Source organism: Littorina saxatilis, linkage group LG9 (genome assembly GCF_037325665.1).
Source record: "Littorina saxatilis isolate snail1 linkage group LG9, US_GU_Lsax_2.0, whole genome shotgun sequence".
In the NCBI taxonomy this organism is placed as follows: domain Eukaryota; kingdom Metazoa; phylum Mollusca; class Gastropoda; order Littorinimorpha; family Littorinidae; genus Littorina; species Littorina saxatilis.
The window spans coordinates 33,217,422-33,234,270 of NC_090253.1; the positions used below are offsets into that span (position 1 = coordinate 33,217,422).

General features: G+C 40.4%; 1 protein-coding gene and 1 long non-coding RNA gene across 2 annotated transcripts in view; one reads left to right on the top strand and one right to left on the bottom strand.

Annotated features, from left to right (window-relative positions):
- Nucleotides 1–16,849, top strand: part of LOC138977046 (sodium-dependent dopamine transporter-like) — a 111,886-nt gene that overhangs the window by 67,003 nt on the left and 28,034 nt on the right. Inside the window, exons 6-10 of the mRNA XM_070349950.1 lie at nt 1,404–1,542; nt 7,852–7,986; nt 12,371–12,474; nt 13,077–13,201; nt 13,913–14,025. Coding sequence (XP_070206051.1) covers nt 1,404–1,542; nt 7,852–7,986; nt 12,371–12,474; nt 13,077–13,201; nt 13,913–14,025 — 616 coding nt within the window. The remainder of the gene's footprint in view (nt 1–1,403; nt 1,543–7,851; nt 7,987–12,370; nt 12,475–13,076; nt 13,202–13,912; nt 14,026–16,849) is intronic.
- LOC138977071 (uncharacterized) lies at nt 2,790–3,471 on the bottom strand. Its single transcript, XR_011459223.1, has 2 exons — nt 3,389–3,471; nt 2,790–3,000 (listed from the first exon to the last, which is right to left on the bottom strand). It is a non-coding gene; the product is annotated as an uncharacterized lncRNA (long non-coding RNA).

The following is a 16,849-nucleotide window of genomic DNA, read 5'->3' on the forward strand; positions in this document are numbered from 1 at the left end:
ATCAAATTTTTTTTTTCGAAATCAATTTAAAAACACTTTCATCTTATTCCTTGTCGGTTCCTGATTCCAAAAACATATAGATATGATATGTTTGGATTAAAAACACGCTCAGAAAGTTAAAACGAAGAGAGGTACAGAAAAGCGTGCTATCCTTCTCAGCGCAACGAATACCCCGCTCTTCTTGTCATTTCCACGGGCACTGCCTTGCCACGGGCGGTGGAGTGACGATGCTACGAGTATACGGTCTTGCTGCGTTGCGTTGCGTTCAGTTTCATTCTGTGAGTTCGACAGCTACTTGACTAAATGTTGTATTTTCGCCTTACGCGACTTGTTTTTATATTTAGTCAAGTTTTGACTAAATATTTTAACATCGAGGGGGAATCGAAACGAGGGTATGGTGTATGTGTGTCTGTCTGTCTGTCTGTGCGTGTGTGTGTGTGTGTGTGTAGAGCGATTCAGACTAAACTACTGGACCGATCTTTATGAAATTTGACATGAGAGTTCCTGGGTATGAAATCCCCGAACGTTTTTTTCATTTTTTTGATAAATGTCTTTGATGACGTCATATCCGGCTTTTCGTGAAAGTTGAGGCGGCACTGTCACGCCCTCATTTTTCAACCAAATTGGTTGAAATTTTGGTCAAGTAATCTTCGACGAAGTCCGGGGTTCGGTATTGCATTTCAGCTTGGTGGCTTAAAAATTAATTAATGACTTTGGTCATTAAAAATCTGAAAATTGTAAAAAAAAATAAAAATTTATAAAACGATCCAAATTTACGTTTATCTTATTCTCCATCATTTGCTGATTCCAAAAACATATAAATATGTTATATTTGGATTAAAAACAAGCTCTGAAAATTAAATATATAAAAATTATTATCAAAATTTTTTTTTCGAAATCGTTTTAAAAACACTTTCATCTTATTCCTTGTCGGTTCCTGATTCCAAAAACATATAGATATGATATGTTTGGATTAAAAACACGCTCAGAAAGTTAAAACGAAGAGAGGTACAGAAAAGCGTGCTATCCTTCTCAGCGCAACGAATATCCCGCTCTTCTTGTCAATTCCACGGGCACTGCCTTTGCCACGGGCGGTGGAGTGACGATGCTACGAGTATACGGTCTTGCTGCGTTGCGTTGCGTTCAGTTTCATTCTGTGAGTTCGACAGCTACTTGACTAAATGTTGTATTTTCGCCTTACGCGACTTGTTCTTTTTTTTGTTGATTTTGCTGTATGGCAGACAATCGTTTTGATATGTGTTGATGATGATGATGATGACGACGACGACAACGTTGACGGTGATAATAACGTTGTCTGTAATAGTGGTGGTGGTGGTGGTGGTGATGTTGATACCAACATGGATATCAATACACTTGTGACACGACGTTGGTGATGTTTGCAGGCGAGCAATGCTGTCGGTGCACGAAAGTGACGGAATCTTTGACGTAGGCAAAATCAAATGGCAGCTGGTATTGTGTTTGCTAGGAGTATACGTCATTTGTTACTTCAGTCTCTGGAAAGGAATTCACACGTCAGGCAAGGTCAGTAATACATCTCTCTGTCTCTGTCGCAGTCTGTCTGTCTGTCTGTCTGTCTGTCTCTCTCTCTCTCTCTCTCTCTCTCTCTCTCTCTCTCTCTCTCTCTCTCTCTCTCTCTCTCTCTCTCTCTCTCTCTCTCTCTCACAAAGTTTTGGGAGTAAATATCGATAATAATTTATCTTGGACCCATCATGTTAGATCGTTGTGTAAAACCATGTCGAGGAAAATATATTTGTTGAACAGAATAAAACACTTTCTTGATCCACACTCAATGTTATTATTTTATAATGCATACATACAAACCATCACGGATTATTGTTCGACCATCTGGGACTCAGCGAGTGCAAATATTTTAAAACCACTGTATAGTCTACACAGACGAGCACTAAAATCAGTTCTATTAAAACAATCCAATCTTGTTTTCGACGATTATAAAAAGCTTAAGATTTTGCCCTTAAAAGAAAGATTTAAATCAAATAAAGGCGTGCTCCTTCACAAAATCCTTTCCGGCCATGCACCGAGTGCTTTCATTACAAAATTTAAAGCCAAACCAAGCCGAAAATTCAACGTCCCCATTCCGCGGATAGATCTCTTTAAATCAAGTTTAGCTTATTCTGGCAGCGTTTTGTGGAATTCTCTCCCGGAATCAGTTCGATTCCCAACAAGTCTCAATGGGTCACTCTCCTGAAAACTGGTCAGATGTGTGACTTGAGTGCCCAAAAATAAAGTTAGTCAAAATTGAAATATTTTGGTGTGTTTGGTTTGTTTAACATCTCAACTTTCCAACACAATGTTTTGAAAAGCAAGATAAACTTTTGGAAATGTTGTAATTTAAGATAATGTGTTGAAGGTTGCCTCGTCTCGCGTGTAACACAGGACACCATTAGAGGCACATTTTTACTCTATCATAAAAAATACAAGTGATTATCATGCAATTTCCAATGAGATACAATAGAAATTGCTTCATAGAAGTACCAGAAGTTTCAAAATATACCATACACTTACATAATGGGGGGATTACTATGAGGACGCCAGATCAACAATTTCCTCATTTACAGAAAACCTTTCCAGCAAGTGATCAAATATTGCTATCTGCAAAATTGTATGATTTAAAGAATCTCCATGAATACTTAAAACAGGAATATGGACATACTTTGAAAAATCTTGGTAATACATGCAGATATTCATCAAATGACACAGAACGTCTCGCGTGTAACCATGGACACCGCAAACAAACACAGACACCAATATCAGTTAACCATGGGTTTATTTCAGTCAAAACGAAACAACTTTTTATTGAAATGTGTGTCTGCCACGTCTGTCAAGAGTTGGGACAGGCAGCACCTCAACTACTTCCTCAAACTTCACAAAAAATATCTCCTCCACAGCAGGCCACACAAACGATGATCCTTGTTTCCTAAGTAAACGGACAACCACCCCATTCCCATCCAGTGTGTCAATCTGTGGACAAACAAATGAACCTTTCTTAAAATAGAAAAATTAAAAATAGTAACTGAAAAGGTTTACATCATGAATTAAAAATACAAGGAGCAAGTGACACCAATAAACTTGGAAATGTCTACCTCAGAAAAGCAGACAACTGAAGCTCTCCATTCATACCAACTAGGGGTAATTTGGTACTTGAAATACATGTATAAATGTAATTGATTCCATATGTAACCTGCACTTACCATGCCATGGAAAGACTTTGCTAGGAATGTCTGCACAAATCAGTATGGATACAGAAAATTAAAAAAAAATGACTGCATGCAAGCAAAGTCATTCCAGTATAATAAGATTAAGATTAATGAAAAACATGTTAAAACAATTATTTACAGTAGAAACGTACCGGTCTCTCTGATCTGCTCCTGGATCAGCATTGACAAAGGATAGGAGCATTAGCAGCATCCTGGCATTTGAAAAAAAAGTTTGCAACAGTTGGAGTCAGATATTTTAATTGCTACCACAGCTTTACATCGCACATTGAGGTACATAACAGTGCATGTTACAACCGTCAAGATCCCAAGATACACACATTGGAAATCAGAGTGGTTCTGTCCTGAACACATCCTCGTAACACAAAGAAACAACAAGTCGCGCAAGGCGAAATTACTACATTTAGTCAAGCTGTGGAACTCACAGATTGAAACTGAACGCACTGCATTTTTTAACAATGACCGCAGTGAAACTGACGAGCCTGTTTAGGGTGGTAGTGGTTTCGCTGTGCTGCATAGCATACTTTTCTGTGCCTCTCTTCGTTTGAACTTTCTGAGCGTGTTTTTAATCCAAACATATCATACATATATCTATATGTTTTTGGAATCAGGAACCAACAAGGAATAAGATGGAATTGTTTTTAAATCGATTTCCGAAATTTAATTTTAATCATAATGTTTATATTTTTAATTTTCAGAGCTTGTTTTTAATCCGAATATAACATATTTATATGTTTTTGGATCAGAAAATGATGAAGAATAAAATGAACGTAGTTTTGGATCGTTTTATAAAAAATAAAATTTTAATTACAATTCAGATTTTTAATGACCAAAGTCATTAATCAATTTTTAAGCCTCCAAGCTGAAATGCAACACAAAGTCCGGCCTTCGTCAAAGATTGCTTTGCCAAAATTTTAATCAATTTGATTGAAGAATGAGGGTGTGACAGTGCCGCTTCAACTTTTACAAAAAGCCGGATATGACATCATCAAAGACATTTATCCAAAAAAAGAAAAAAACCATCTGGGGATTTCATGCCCAGGAACTCTCATGTAAAATTTCATAAAGATCGGTCCAGTAGTTTAGTCTGAATCGCTCTACACACACACACACGCACAGACACACACAGACACACACACACACATACACCACGACCCTCGTCTCGATTCCCCGTCAATGTTAAAAAATTTAGTCAAAACTTGACTAAATGTAAAAATGACTACACGCTGTGTAAAATCTGCTCCAGTGCAAATGAAAATGCCAGTATCTGTCATAATTTCTGCCCCGCACGCATCGCTGACACCGCATGCGGAAAGCAGCAATGGCGTCTGCTATACGAACGAGACAGCTCTGGCTATAATGAGAGATTCAAACGTTATTTCTTGAGATTCTCAACAAAACAAATGAACCTGAACCACATGATCTAATCTTCATTTAAAAAAATAGAAAATAAACTAACAAGAGGCGCAAAACAATCATAAAAAACGAAAACTTCTTTTCACGTTGGACTGTACCTAGATCTACTCTACCCATGAATTTGCCACTTGGTTGCGTTTTTCTGACAGAAAGGCATTTTTTTTCGAATTCAGTTTGTAAACATGACAAAATCATATTCGTGGTTTAAGTTCTACACGCAAAATAGTAAAAATAGAGCCGTCGTAAAGCTCAAACTTACCTCAAAGGTTGTGATCACATGTACCGTCTCGCACGTCTGTCGTCAACTTTGGCGCGGACCCCGCAACAACAAAGTTTTCCTGCGTCTAACCGCGTGCTCGATTGTACGAAAACACGTTTGCACCGTGTAACCCCCACAGGGACTCCCTTATATTCATGCGCGAATGGGTTGAAAGATCGCAAGTTTGCCAGAAAATAGTTCTGCAATGTGCTCACACGTATCGCAAATTTTCGGACACCACTTGCAGATCTATCAGAACATCTCATTAAACTTGCTTTACAGACTCAACTTGAATCTCATTCAATCGCGATTAACGACATCGAATATTTTACTATGTCAGAGTAGAATTATCCATCCCCTGAAACAGTATGCACAAGTTATGTTTGGGCATGGCGTTGAAGCTAAAAATAGGACACCAGGCGTGACGTGCGAGACGATTGTTTCTACATGGTCAAATGCAACCAAGTTATTATCAAAAGATCGTTTGGGCGCATCGGGCGGGTGAAATCAAATTCATACACAGGAATTTGCAACAATTGTAGAAAAATGTGTTATCAAATGGGTACATTTGAGGCATGTGTATGTGCAGAGATAGCATGTCACACTTTCGAATGGAAAAAAGTGGCGATTTCAGAGCTTCTGCAGTGCAAAGCAAATCACAGAATTTACAAACGCTTTAGTTCTTGTTCACACTGTTGCTCCAAATAACACTGAAGACAACAAAACACATAAAAATAAAGAAAAGTAATTATTTTGTTGTTTATTTAAATGTTTTTGTACGATGTCCCGACTGACCAGTTTCCAGGAGAGTGACCCCAATACTTTCAAACAACACCTCTCATTACATTTAATGTCAAATTACGAAAAGTCACAGTGATGGAAGACTTCGTTCTGATTATTTTCATATTGATCATATCTGTCCATAAAGCATCAGTGTTTCATAACGCAAGAATGTATGTATAGCCTACAACATGTATATAGTCATGTGAATAGTTTTTCTGCCTTTTTTACATTTAGTCAAGTTTTGACTAAATGTTTTAACGTTGAGGGGGGAATCGAGACGAGGGTCGTGGTGTATGTGCGTGTGTGTGTCTGTGTGTCTGTGTGTGTGTGTGTAGAGCGATTCAGACTAAACTACTGGACCGATCTTTATGAAATTTGACATGAGAGTTCCTGGGTATGAAATCCCCGAACGTTTTTTTCCTTTTTTTGATAAATGTCTTTGATGACGTCATATCCGGCTTTTCGTGAAAGTTGAGGCGGCACTGTCACGCCCTCATTTTTCAACCAAATTGGTTGAAATTTTGGTCAAGTAATCTTCGACGAAGCCCGGACTTCGGTATTGCATTTCAGCGTGGTGGCTTAAAAATTAATTAATGACTTTGGTCATTAAAAATCTGAAAATTGTAAAAAAAAAAAATTTTATAAAACGATCCAAATTTACGTTCATCTTATTCTCCATCATTTTCTGATTCCAAAAACATATAAATATGTTATATTTGGATTAAAAACAAGCTCTGAAAATTAAATATATAAAAATTGTTATCAAAATTAAATTGTCGAAATCAATTTAAAAACACTTTCATCTTATTCCTTGTCGGTTCTTGATTCCAAAAACATATAGATATGATATGTTTGGATTAAAAACACGCTCAGAAAGTTAAAACAAAGAGAGGTACAGAAAAGCGTGCTATCCTTCTTAGCGCAACTACTACCCCGCTCTTCTTGTCAATTTCACTGCCTTTGCCATGAGCGGTGGACTGACGATGCTACGAGTATACGGTCTTGCTGAATAATGGCATTGCGTTCAGTTTCATTCTGTGAGTTCGACAGCTACTTGACTAAATGTTGTATTTTCGCCTTACGCGACTTGTTTATCTTTTGTAATTGTTTTACGTTTGTATATATATGTATTTAAGATTAGAATAGTCCCTCTCTGGGCGAGGGCTGGTTGAAAAGAAGCTCGTTTATATTGCTTATGCCACAACCCTCGTAAAATAAAATTTGATTTGATTTGATTTGATCTCTCTCTCTCTCTCTCTCTCTCTCTCTCTCTCTCTCTCTCTCTCTCTCTCTCTCTCTCTCTCTCTCTCTCTCTCTCTCTCTCTCTCTCTCTCTCTCTCTCTCTCTTTCTCCTCCTCCTCCACCTCTACCCTTTTATTTTCTCCTTCTTGGATCAACTGTAGTCGCTTGTGTTGTCACTAAATTAAAGTGGTATACTTGTTCATGGACTTACTGTTTGTGTGAGGGGTTCCTCTCGCAATGCAATTGGTTTACGAGCAATGTAAAATGTTGTTAGGTTTCAAGTGCAATTGTTAGAAGCGCTGATTCAACGTATTTCTTCGCTACATTTTGACGTGGTGTTGTTCATCTTGGTGTGCCATGATGTTTCAGGTGGTGTGGTTTACAGCCCTGTTTCCATACGTTGTGTTGTTCATCTTATGGTGCCATGTTCGAGTCAGGTGGTGTGGTTTACAGCCCTGTTTCCATACGTTGTGTTGTTCATCTTATGGTGCCATGTTCGAGTCAGGTGGTGTGGTTTACAGCCCTGTTTCCATACGTTGTGTTGTTTATCTTATGGTGCCATGTTTCAGGTGGTGTGGTTTACAGCCCTGTTTCCATACGTTGTGTTGTTCATCTTATGGTGCCATGTTTCAGGTGATGTTGTTTACAGCCCTGTTTCCATACGTTGTGTCGTTCATCTTATGGTGCCATGTTTCAGGTGGTGTGGTTTACAGCCCGGTTTCCATACGCTGTGTTGTTCATCTTATGGTTCCATGTTCGAGTCAGGTGGTGTGGTTTACAGCCCTGTTTCCATACGTTGTGTTGTTCATCTTCTGGCGCCATGTTTCAGGTGGTGTGGTTTTACAGCCCTGTTTCCATACGTTGTGTTGTTTATCTAGCTGTGCCATGATGTTTCAGGTGGTGTGGTTTACAGCCCTGTTTCCATACGTTGTGTTGTTCATCTTGCTGTGCCGGGGAGCCACACTGCCCGGGGCGGGGAATGGGGTCAAGTATTACCTCACCCCAAACTTCACTAGGCTCGCAACGTCTGAGGTCAGTGGAACGTTTTTGGTCAAGAAAAACGACTGTTTCTCTGCCCTCTCCCCTCCCTCTCTTTCTCTGTCTCTCTGTCTCTCTCTGTCTCTCTCTGTCTCTCTCTCTCTCTCTCTCTCTCTCTCTCTCTCTCTCTCTCTCTCTCTCTCTCTCTCTCTCTCTCTCTCTCTCTCTCTAAATATCGATACTAATTTATCTCGGGCCCATCATGTTAGGTCGTTGTGTAAAACCATGTCGAGGAAAATATATCTGTTGAAAAGAATAAAACACTTTCTTGATCCACGCTCAAGCTTATTATTTCTTAATGCATACATACAAACCATCACGGATTATTTTTCGACCATCTGGGACTCTACCAGTGCAAATATTTTAAAACCACTGTACAGTCTGCACAGACGAGCACTGAAATCAATTCTATTAAAACAATCCAGTCTCGTTTTAGACGATTATAAGAAACTTAAGATTGTGCCCTTAAATGAAAGATTTAAATCAAATAAAGGCTTGCTTCTTCACAAAATCCTTCTGGCCACGCACCACGTGCTTTCATTACAAAATTTAAAGCCAAACCAAACCGAAAATTCATTGTCCCCATTCCACGGTTAGATCTCTTTAAATCAATTTTTACTTTTTACTTTTATGTTTATCTTTTGTAATTGTTTTACGTTTGTGTATATATATATATATATATATATGTATATAAGATTAGAGTAGTCCCTCTCTGGGCGAGGGCTGGTTGAAAAGAAGCTCGTTAGTATTGCTTATGCCACAACCCTCGTGAAATCGCCCTCCCTCCCTCCATCTCTCCCCTCTCTCCCCACCCTTCGCTTGTGTATGGCAGGGATAAGTAATTTACTTACCAAAGGGAAGGGCTGCTATTGATTTAGTTACGGTTGACGAAAGAAAATGAGTGCTGTCAGGTCGCTGCTCATTTGATGAAGTCATCTTTTGGCATCACTGCAGTCGCTCACACACACTCTCTACCTAGAGGACTCACACCCGTCTGTATAATGCAAATACTGCGACGTTCGTGTATTTTTTCTTCCGTGATCGTAAATCCGTAAAGTTCCTTGACGAACGAACATGCTATGTGGACATTGAACTTTCCGTCACCTTTAACACAGCTTTGCACACAGAAAATGAGTTGAAACATAAATAAGGGATACGTTTCGTGATTTTGCCTCCGTGGCGCTGGTACGTAGCGGTGTCGTTGCCTTGATATCACAAATGTATAAATTGTATATAATGTGTGTTGTTGTTTGATTGAACTTGTGAAGCGTTTCGAGCTGTGGGGAATGGTCCATTACTATTTTTAGTATCATTATGTTCGTTTACAGTTCTTCAATTAATAACTTGAACGGGTTTCCTAATAAAAAAAAATAGTGATTATTTCAATATGTTTGTGACGTGCAATGCGAAATTCTACTCTTAATCTTGTATTGCTAGAGCGAAAAGTCCGGTGCATGTCAGAGGAGAGTAGTAATTGATCTTTAGTAAGTAAGTATTTGATTGAGTGGTCCAAAAATACACAGAGGGTAACTGAATAAGATGTGTGTGTGTGTGTGTGTGTGTGTGTGTGTGTGTGTGTGCGTGTGCGTGCTTGTGTGGGTGTGTGGTGTGCTCGTGCGTGCGTGTTTGTGTGGTGTGAGAGGGATACAGAGAGACTGACAGAGAGAGAGAGAGACTGACAGAGAGAGAGAGAAGGAGAGGTGCATGGACTGTTTAAAGCTTTTGTGGATAGCTATGACATTACAGGCCTTGTTTACGAGCATGTGTTAATCGATGTGTAGTTTTTCTCCCCTAACAGCTGCGTCTCATATCTGAACTCCTTAAGCTCTGTTCAGCTCTAGGATTATCTTTTTTGTGCGAATTGTATGATGGTTTTTGTGTTCCCTTTTTAAAAAAAAATTTCTTTATACATTTTTGAATGAATATTTTTACATGGAATCGAGAAGAGCCCAAGGTCTGTGAGGGTGTGTGTTTCCAGCGATTGCCGTAAAATGACTGTACATGTTTATGAAACGTTGCAATAATATGTTTCAGAGAATATCACCACAAGTTTGTTTCTTCAAGTTTTTTTTAACCAAATTGTTATGATGACGTCATTTATGTCCAATAAAAGAAATTGTGGCGGCATTTATTAAATTTCTTGTCATATAGTCTTAAACGGGGTCTTGGAAGCTTGAAAAAGAATGTATTAATTTGTAACTCAAAATTCTGCCTGAAATTGACATTTAAATCACAGACACCAAGGTGGGTTCACTTTTTCCTTCATTATTTCCCGAATCAAAAAGTATATATACGGTACTACCCGTCATAAAAACTAGGCAGATACGTTTAAGTGCAGATCTATGTGATGAGGCCGTTTACTGTAAAACCAGTTATATGACTGAAAAGGCCATTTATTCTCCCACCATATTAAGCAAACTTGGATCCTACAACACGGACACCTCCCAAAATAAAATTCACAAAAAGCAAGGTTCCCGCGTTAAAATCAACAAAAGCTCAGAAAAGCTTAAACGCAACAAGTTTTGCAGATCATTAGAAAGAACAATCAAAATCGTATGCAAAACAGTCAGTTTTGTTCGTGTTGAGTGATCGACAAGAAGAAGAAGAAGAAGAAGTTCGTGTTAAAACGGTGCGCTGTGAGCGGCCGGTGTTGAATATGTATTCAAATAAAGTATGATTTGAAGCTTTCTTTTCTCTTAAGTGGCTGCTCAAGTTACTTTCGAATTTTTCTGTTCAGTCTGATAGGATACAATTTTAGTTTTAAAACTCTTTCTGACATGTCACATAATAGCATAAATAATGTCTCAAATGATTTAAGATTCCGTGCATATTTTACCACATATGTTATCACAAAACAGTTAACGAAAGTTTAAAAGCAATGCGTTGAGGAGTTACTGAAATGTACCGATATTTTGTCTTATTACCCGCTTATCACAAAGATCTGCACTCAGACGCATCCGACTAGTATTTTGTGTAGGCCCTATGACGCGTAGTATAGATATGCTGTGTTTAAATTGAAAATGTGCACTCAATAAAAACAAGAAATTCCTCCGATAGGAACTACACCCCCGTCAAAGGGAAATAACCTTCTCAGTTGGTGGCAGTGAGAATGGTTATTTCCCTTTGACCAACGGGGGTGTCCGTCTATACCAGGCCTTGTATAATTTTAATCCACCAATAACTCCCTAACCGTGTGTTTGACTGGTCCCAATTTTTGTAAGGACCGTCTCAGGAATGTATAGAACCTGTTCACCAAGTTTGGTGACGATCGGTCCGTTCATTCTTGAGATCTACTTGCGAACACAAACACATCGAGTGAAACCTATACACACCCCTATACCGGGGGTGTAAAAATTAAAAAACCATCCGTTTTGTGCAAATAAGGGTCATTGTTGGCATGTTTCGCCGAGATATGTCAGGGCTGTCGCGATCGACAGGCGTGTTCAGTTTCAATGAATCCATCGTTTAGGCCGACAGGTTGACTGCATGTACCGAATGTTCTCATTTCGCTGTAAGTGGCATGTCAGTCTTCTCTCATCGCAAGCATAATTCGGTTTTAGCTTTCTCCTCTCTGAAACTGCCCCCCCCCCCCCCCCCCCCCCCCCATAATTGCAATTTGGAAATATTGCTCGCGTAAAACATCGAGTTACCAATGCAGTGCTGTTACAAGAGGCCACTGCTCTTATCAAGAGGCAAAAAAAACCAACCCATCCGATCCGAGTTCTCATGCCACTGTAGTGCACAGTGTACGTCTAAACGTACACGGAGCTCATAGGCTGCGATCTTGCACAGGTACCATGTCATGTCTGTCGAGTTAGTACACAATGCACGCCTTCTTTAGCGATCAATAACAAGAAAAGGAGCGTGTGTGTGTGTGTTTGGGGCTTTCCCTTCTTGCGGACGGTAGTGACAGTCCCAACACGCACACACAGCACTACTTACACAAGGATGTCGTTTAGGGTCGGCAGTCGGCAAAACGCTTACACGGATTTCAAACACCGAAAACTTTGCTGTCTTATCGTCAGAGCCGCCCAACATCTCCACAGTAGGTGACGATTTGAACTGTCCAAAATTCCCAAACTTGTATGGTCACATCGGCAAATCTGCTGACAAAATGTAATGCGCAACATCCCCGCTTTCCCCGAACGTATTCGTACGTTCACGAAATTTAACGGTTGTTAAAAACACAAATCACTGAAAGAGCGAGGGTTCTGAAATAAATGGGGGAAGACCTACGCATTAAAATGGGCTGTGGATTTACTGTCCTGTTTGCAAAAGAGTATTCGTCACGAGCCCCCCCCCCCCCCCCCCTCCACCGTAGTATTATAGAGTATCAGATGAAGCTTATATGGACTGTGACAGTGCCGTGTGTCCACAGGTGTGGATAGACGCGGGCCACCAGGTGTTCTTCTCCCTGGGCCCTGGCTTTGGGGTTCTGCTCGCCTTCGCCAGCTATAACCCCTTTCACAACAACGTGTACAGGTGAGCGCACCTTACTTGTATCCTTCCATGCGTATCTGTCACTGGCTTTATCAGAATGCTTCACATCAGCATGGGCATCCGTTTCACGCCCTTGTGGTGTATTTCTGTCCCGTACCGTCAGTTCCTAACGGTTTTTCTAATTTACGAAATAATCGGTTGTTCTTCTGTACCTTTTGATTTTGTCATCGTTATATTACCATCGACATTTTTATTTTGTTTTTCCCCAGAATAGTCCCACCAGTTGAAGCAGTGTCTTTTCTGTTTCACCGCCACCACATATTATCTTTGTCGTTCTACTTACTCTCATACACAACACCATCATCGTAAAAAGGACGAAATCTTCATCTATACTATCCATTTTGCCGCCATAGTTATCACCACTGAAATGTCATCAAAGCAACTGCGATAGTCATGAGGTAATGAACGGAATAAGATAGGGACAACATATGGATAAATGGATTTCGGAATAGCAAGGTTGGCAGAGAATGGTTTCTCGTCGCTCTCGCTCATGGTTGTCTCATGTTTAAAGCGCTTAGATCTCATTGACACTGATCTTTAATGATGTTGACGTGCGGGTTTTTGTTTTTGTTACTTTCTTTCAGAGACGCTCTGATCACGAGCTTGATCAACTGCTGCACCAGTTTCTTCTCGGGTTTCATCATCTTTATGATCCTGGGCTACATGGCGCACCGCACTGACCGTGACATCCAGACCGTCGCCACGGAAGGTAGTTGCTTCAACACTACACCTCTCTCCTGGCCTTCTTTTCTCTTCCCTTGTCTTGTCTTGTCTTGTCTTGTCTTGTCTTGTCTTGTCTTGTCTTGTCGTGTCGTGTCGTGTCGTGTCGTGTCGTGTCGTTTCGTTTTGTTTCGTTTCGTGTCATGTCATGTCGTGACTTTTTTGTGTTGTTGTATTCTTCTGTTCTTGTTATTCTCTCCAGTCGTCATCGTCCCATATAGCATTTGTCACCGCTGAAATGGCCAAACAAGACACAGGACGCTGCCACAAAACGTGTCATCTCCTATCAAGAGTTGCCAGCCTTTTTGCATGAACACAGATCATTTACCTACAAGGGACACCAGAACTCACTTTTAACGTAACTTTCCTGGGGTCCGTTACAGTGACCTGCAACAAAACCACAATCTATCAATCAAAACACCATGTGGCACATTCATTCCCGTGAAAACACTTCAGCTCACTATCTCAGATCTGCCAGGGCGTTTATATAGAACAAGACCATCGACCACTTTGACGCATACCAACAATCAACGTCCTTACTGCTTCCTTTGTTCTGTTTTAATGAATTAATTTCCTATGAGCCGCTGACTCCTTCAGAGTACAGTATTACATGTGTGTGGCAAGTGATTGGCATGGCAGGTGACTGAGAGTCTGTGAGTACGTGAGGGTGACTGAGCGTTGCGTGACGTGCGTGTTGCAGGTCCGGGCCTGGTGTTCGTGGCCTATCCTGAGGCCATCTCCACCCTGCCTGGCGCCACCTTCTGGGCCATCATCTTCTTCCTCATGCTCCTCACACTCGGCCTTGACAGCTCCGTGAGTTCTCCCTCCCTTTGTTTCATGGCCAGGCCGACACTTTGCCCTGTGTACTGTCATCTTACCCTCTCCGGTCCTGCAAAGCCATATTGGTTGAAGGGACGTTGGAAAACAACAAGCACTGGATACACAGAAATCGCGTGTCGAGTTTCGTTTGACGACTATAGTACAAGTACTTGCTCCACCCTCCTATCAACCCTCTTCCATACCTCATCCCTATCATATACGTTTTCTCCCCCACTCTCTGCTCCGCTCGCCTCCTTGCCATACCCCCCCCCCTTATCCCTCTCCCCCCCACCCACCCATATATCTCTTTGTCCCCCATCTTCCCACCATGTACCTCCCTAATATTTGTCAAACTAAAATTGTAATAAATGAATAAAAAGATTTAAAAAAAAGATGCATGCTATTCTAAACTGCCCGTTTTAGCAAACAAAGTCTTAAAATTAACTGTTTTTCACACACACAAACACACAAACACACACACACAAGCACACACATACAAAAACATACATACATCACACACACACACACACACACACACACACACACACACACACACACACACACACAAACGCACGTGCACACACACATACTTGTACAGAACAAGAGAAAGAGAATTGAATTGAATTGAATTGAACTTTATTTAACAAGGATTAAGATTTAAGGCTACGCCTTTTCTTACAATCTGTCCTTGGGACGCACAGATACACAATGATAACATAAAAAAATTAAAAATTAAAAAGTTAACCAACCAACCAAGGAGGTCGGAAAACTTCAGCACGTGATGATAAAGATGATGATGATGATGATGATGATGATGATGAGGCATGAAGAGCATATATATGTGGTTATTCATAAAGAGAGAACAAGGGAGACTATATATCGACATTCTTGAATTTCGTTGGCATCAAATGAATCACCATTTTATTCCTGACACCACATGAACACGAACCTTACATTTTGAGATAGACGGGACGAAACAAAAGAAGACACGATGTTTCCACCTAAAATGTCGTGATGGAGTCAACGCTGGCTGTGTTGTCCAGTATCGTTTTGTAAGCCTACATCTGTTTAATCCAGTTTAGAGAAAATCCGCGCCACTTAGCGGTAGAAATTGTAACCCGCAATCTGACTGGTGTCCAAAAAAGCAAGAAAGGAAAAAAGGACTGAAGGTATAGATCGAGCGGGGCATGTGTATTTTGGACATGCGCCCTTTGGACGCAGTGAAGGCAACCCATTAGAGTCGCTTCCTGTCTTTGATCTGTGCCATCGACCCTCACCGATTTCCTTTGATGTCAGTCGGTACGGCCCAGCGATTCGCTTCATTGGATTACGTTCCTGTCTTTTCTGCCAGCCTGAGGAATATCGATATGGGTGAGGCACGATGCGAAGTCAGTCGATCAGGATTAGGAATAAGGCTAAGTGGCGGCAAAAAGGATCAATAATTAACGCGTGTGTTCATCGATAACTAGTGCTTGCGTATATGTAGTCAGTCCAGGCACATCTGAAGTTCAGTTAATAATATTGATAATGAAATGTAATCATTAAGCTAGAAACGAGAATTAAGTAAACACTGACATTTTAACTTGCAGTAATCGAATATAGTGGTGGTTGTATTCGAATCGTAGAAGCAGTAGTACTGAAACAGAAGGTTATAGAATTAGAAGTAGAAGCATTAGGAGCGGGTGTAGTACTATCAGGGATGAATGAGCAGTAATTACTGCGGTTTTAAAACATGCCTCCTACGTACATCTGTCAAGACACCTTCGATCCCTGCATTCACGGTGCATTCACTGCATTAACAATCTAAGGGTGCCTTAGCTTCAGACGCTGATCGGACAGTTCGGGTGTCTGCTACCATTCCAAGAGTCTGACAAAAACGTCGGATCAAGACTGAGTAACTTCTGCAATGAAAAGTGTGAACTATTTGTTGAAATTCGGGTAGACGGCAGTGAAAAGATTTGACGTGGACAGAGCTGTATGCACAGTCCGTACCGCTCTTGACAGATGCACTGTTTCATTAGCTCTTTACACATAGAACGCACTCTCGTGCGTAAGCAGAATCGATTCTGCGCACTCGTTCACTTCCGGTCTAAAACAATGGCGGCAATCATGGCGAGAGAAAATCTGAAGATGGCGAAGAGAGGAGCACATGGCTATGGAAATCAATCAGGTACCGGCGTTGATTCAGGGTGGTATCGATGTTAAAAGTGTGACGGCCACTCCTGAGTCTATTGTCACTTAATTCCACCATGAGAACCCACTACTTTTATTTATTTTTCTTTGGAATGGTGTGCACTGGTTGAAATTGTTCAAGGATTTTAAAAGCCATATCTATCTCTTTGTTTTTGACGTATAGTATGTGGGAAGAGATAAGAAGGCGCATCCGGAAACCTTTGTCATTGAAGAGTAAATGTATATCATTCCCGCAGTACATAATCAAGCAAAGCGCAACACTTCTGTTTTCAATCTAAAGTAGACTTCAACGTATTGTCATTTAACCAAATGGCTGTTTTAAAGGTTCATAAGGTTTGTTGAAAAAAAGGTGAAAAATGTATCAGTGGATTGGAGTATCACTTCACAACCGCCAGCCATCTAAAAATGTTGAAACTTATCAGAGAGCAGGATGTACAAATGTCTGAACAGTTTCTTGTATGTTTATAGACTAAAGGGACCATTTATTTCGGTAGCCTTGACTGGTTGTTCCGTTTGTTTCATCCATCCATTCTTTTGTATGTAATATTTTGTTAACTAAATCAGCTCAACTCCCCCAACAGTCAGTTTCTTCCAGAAAACCCATTGGTTTAAACAAAACTTTATT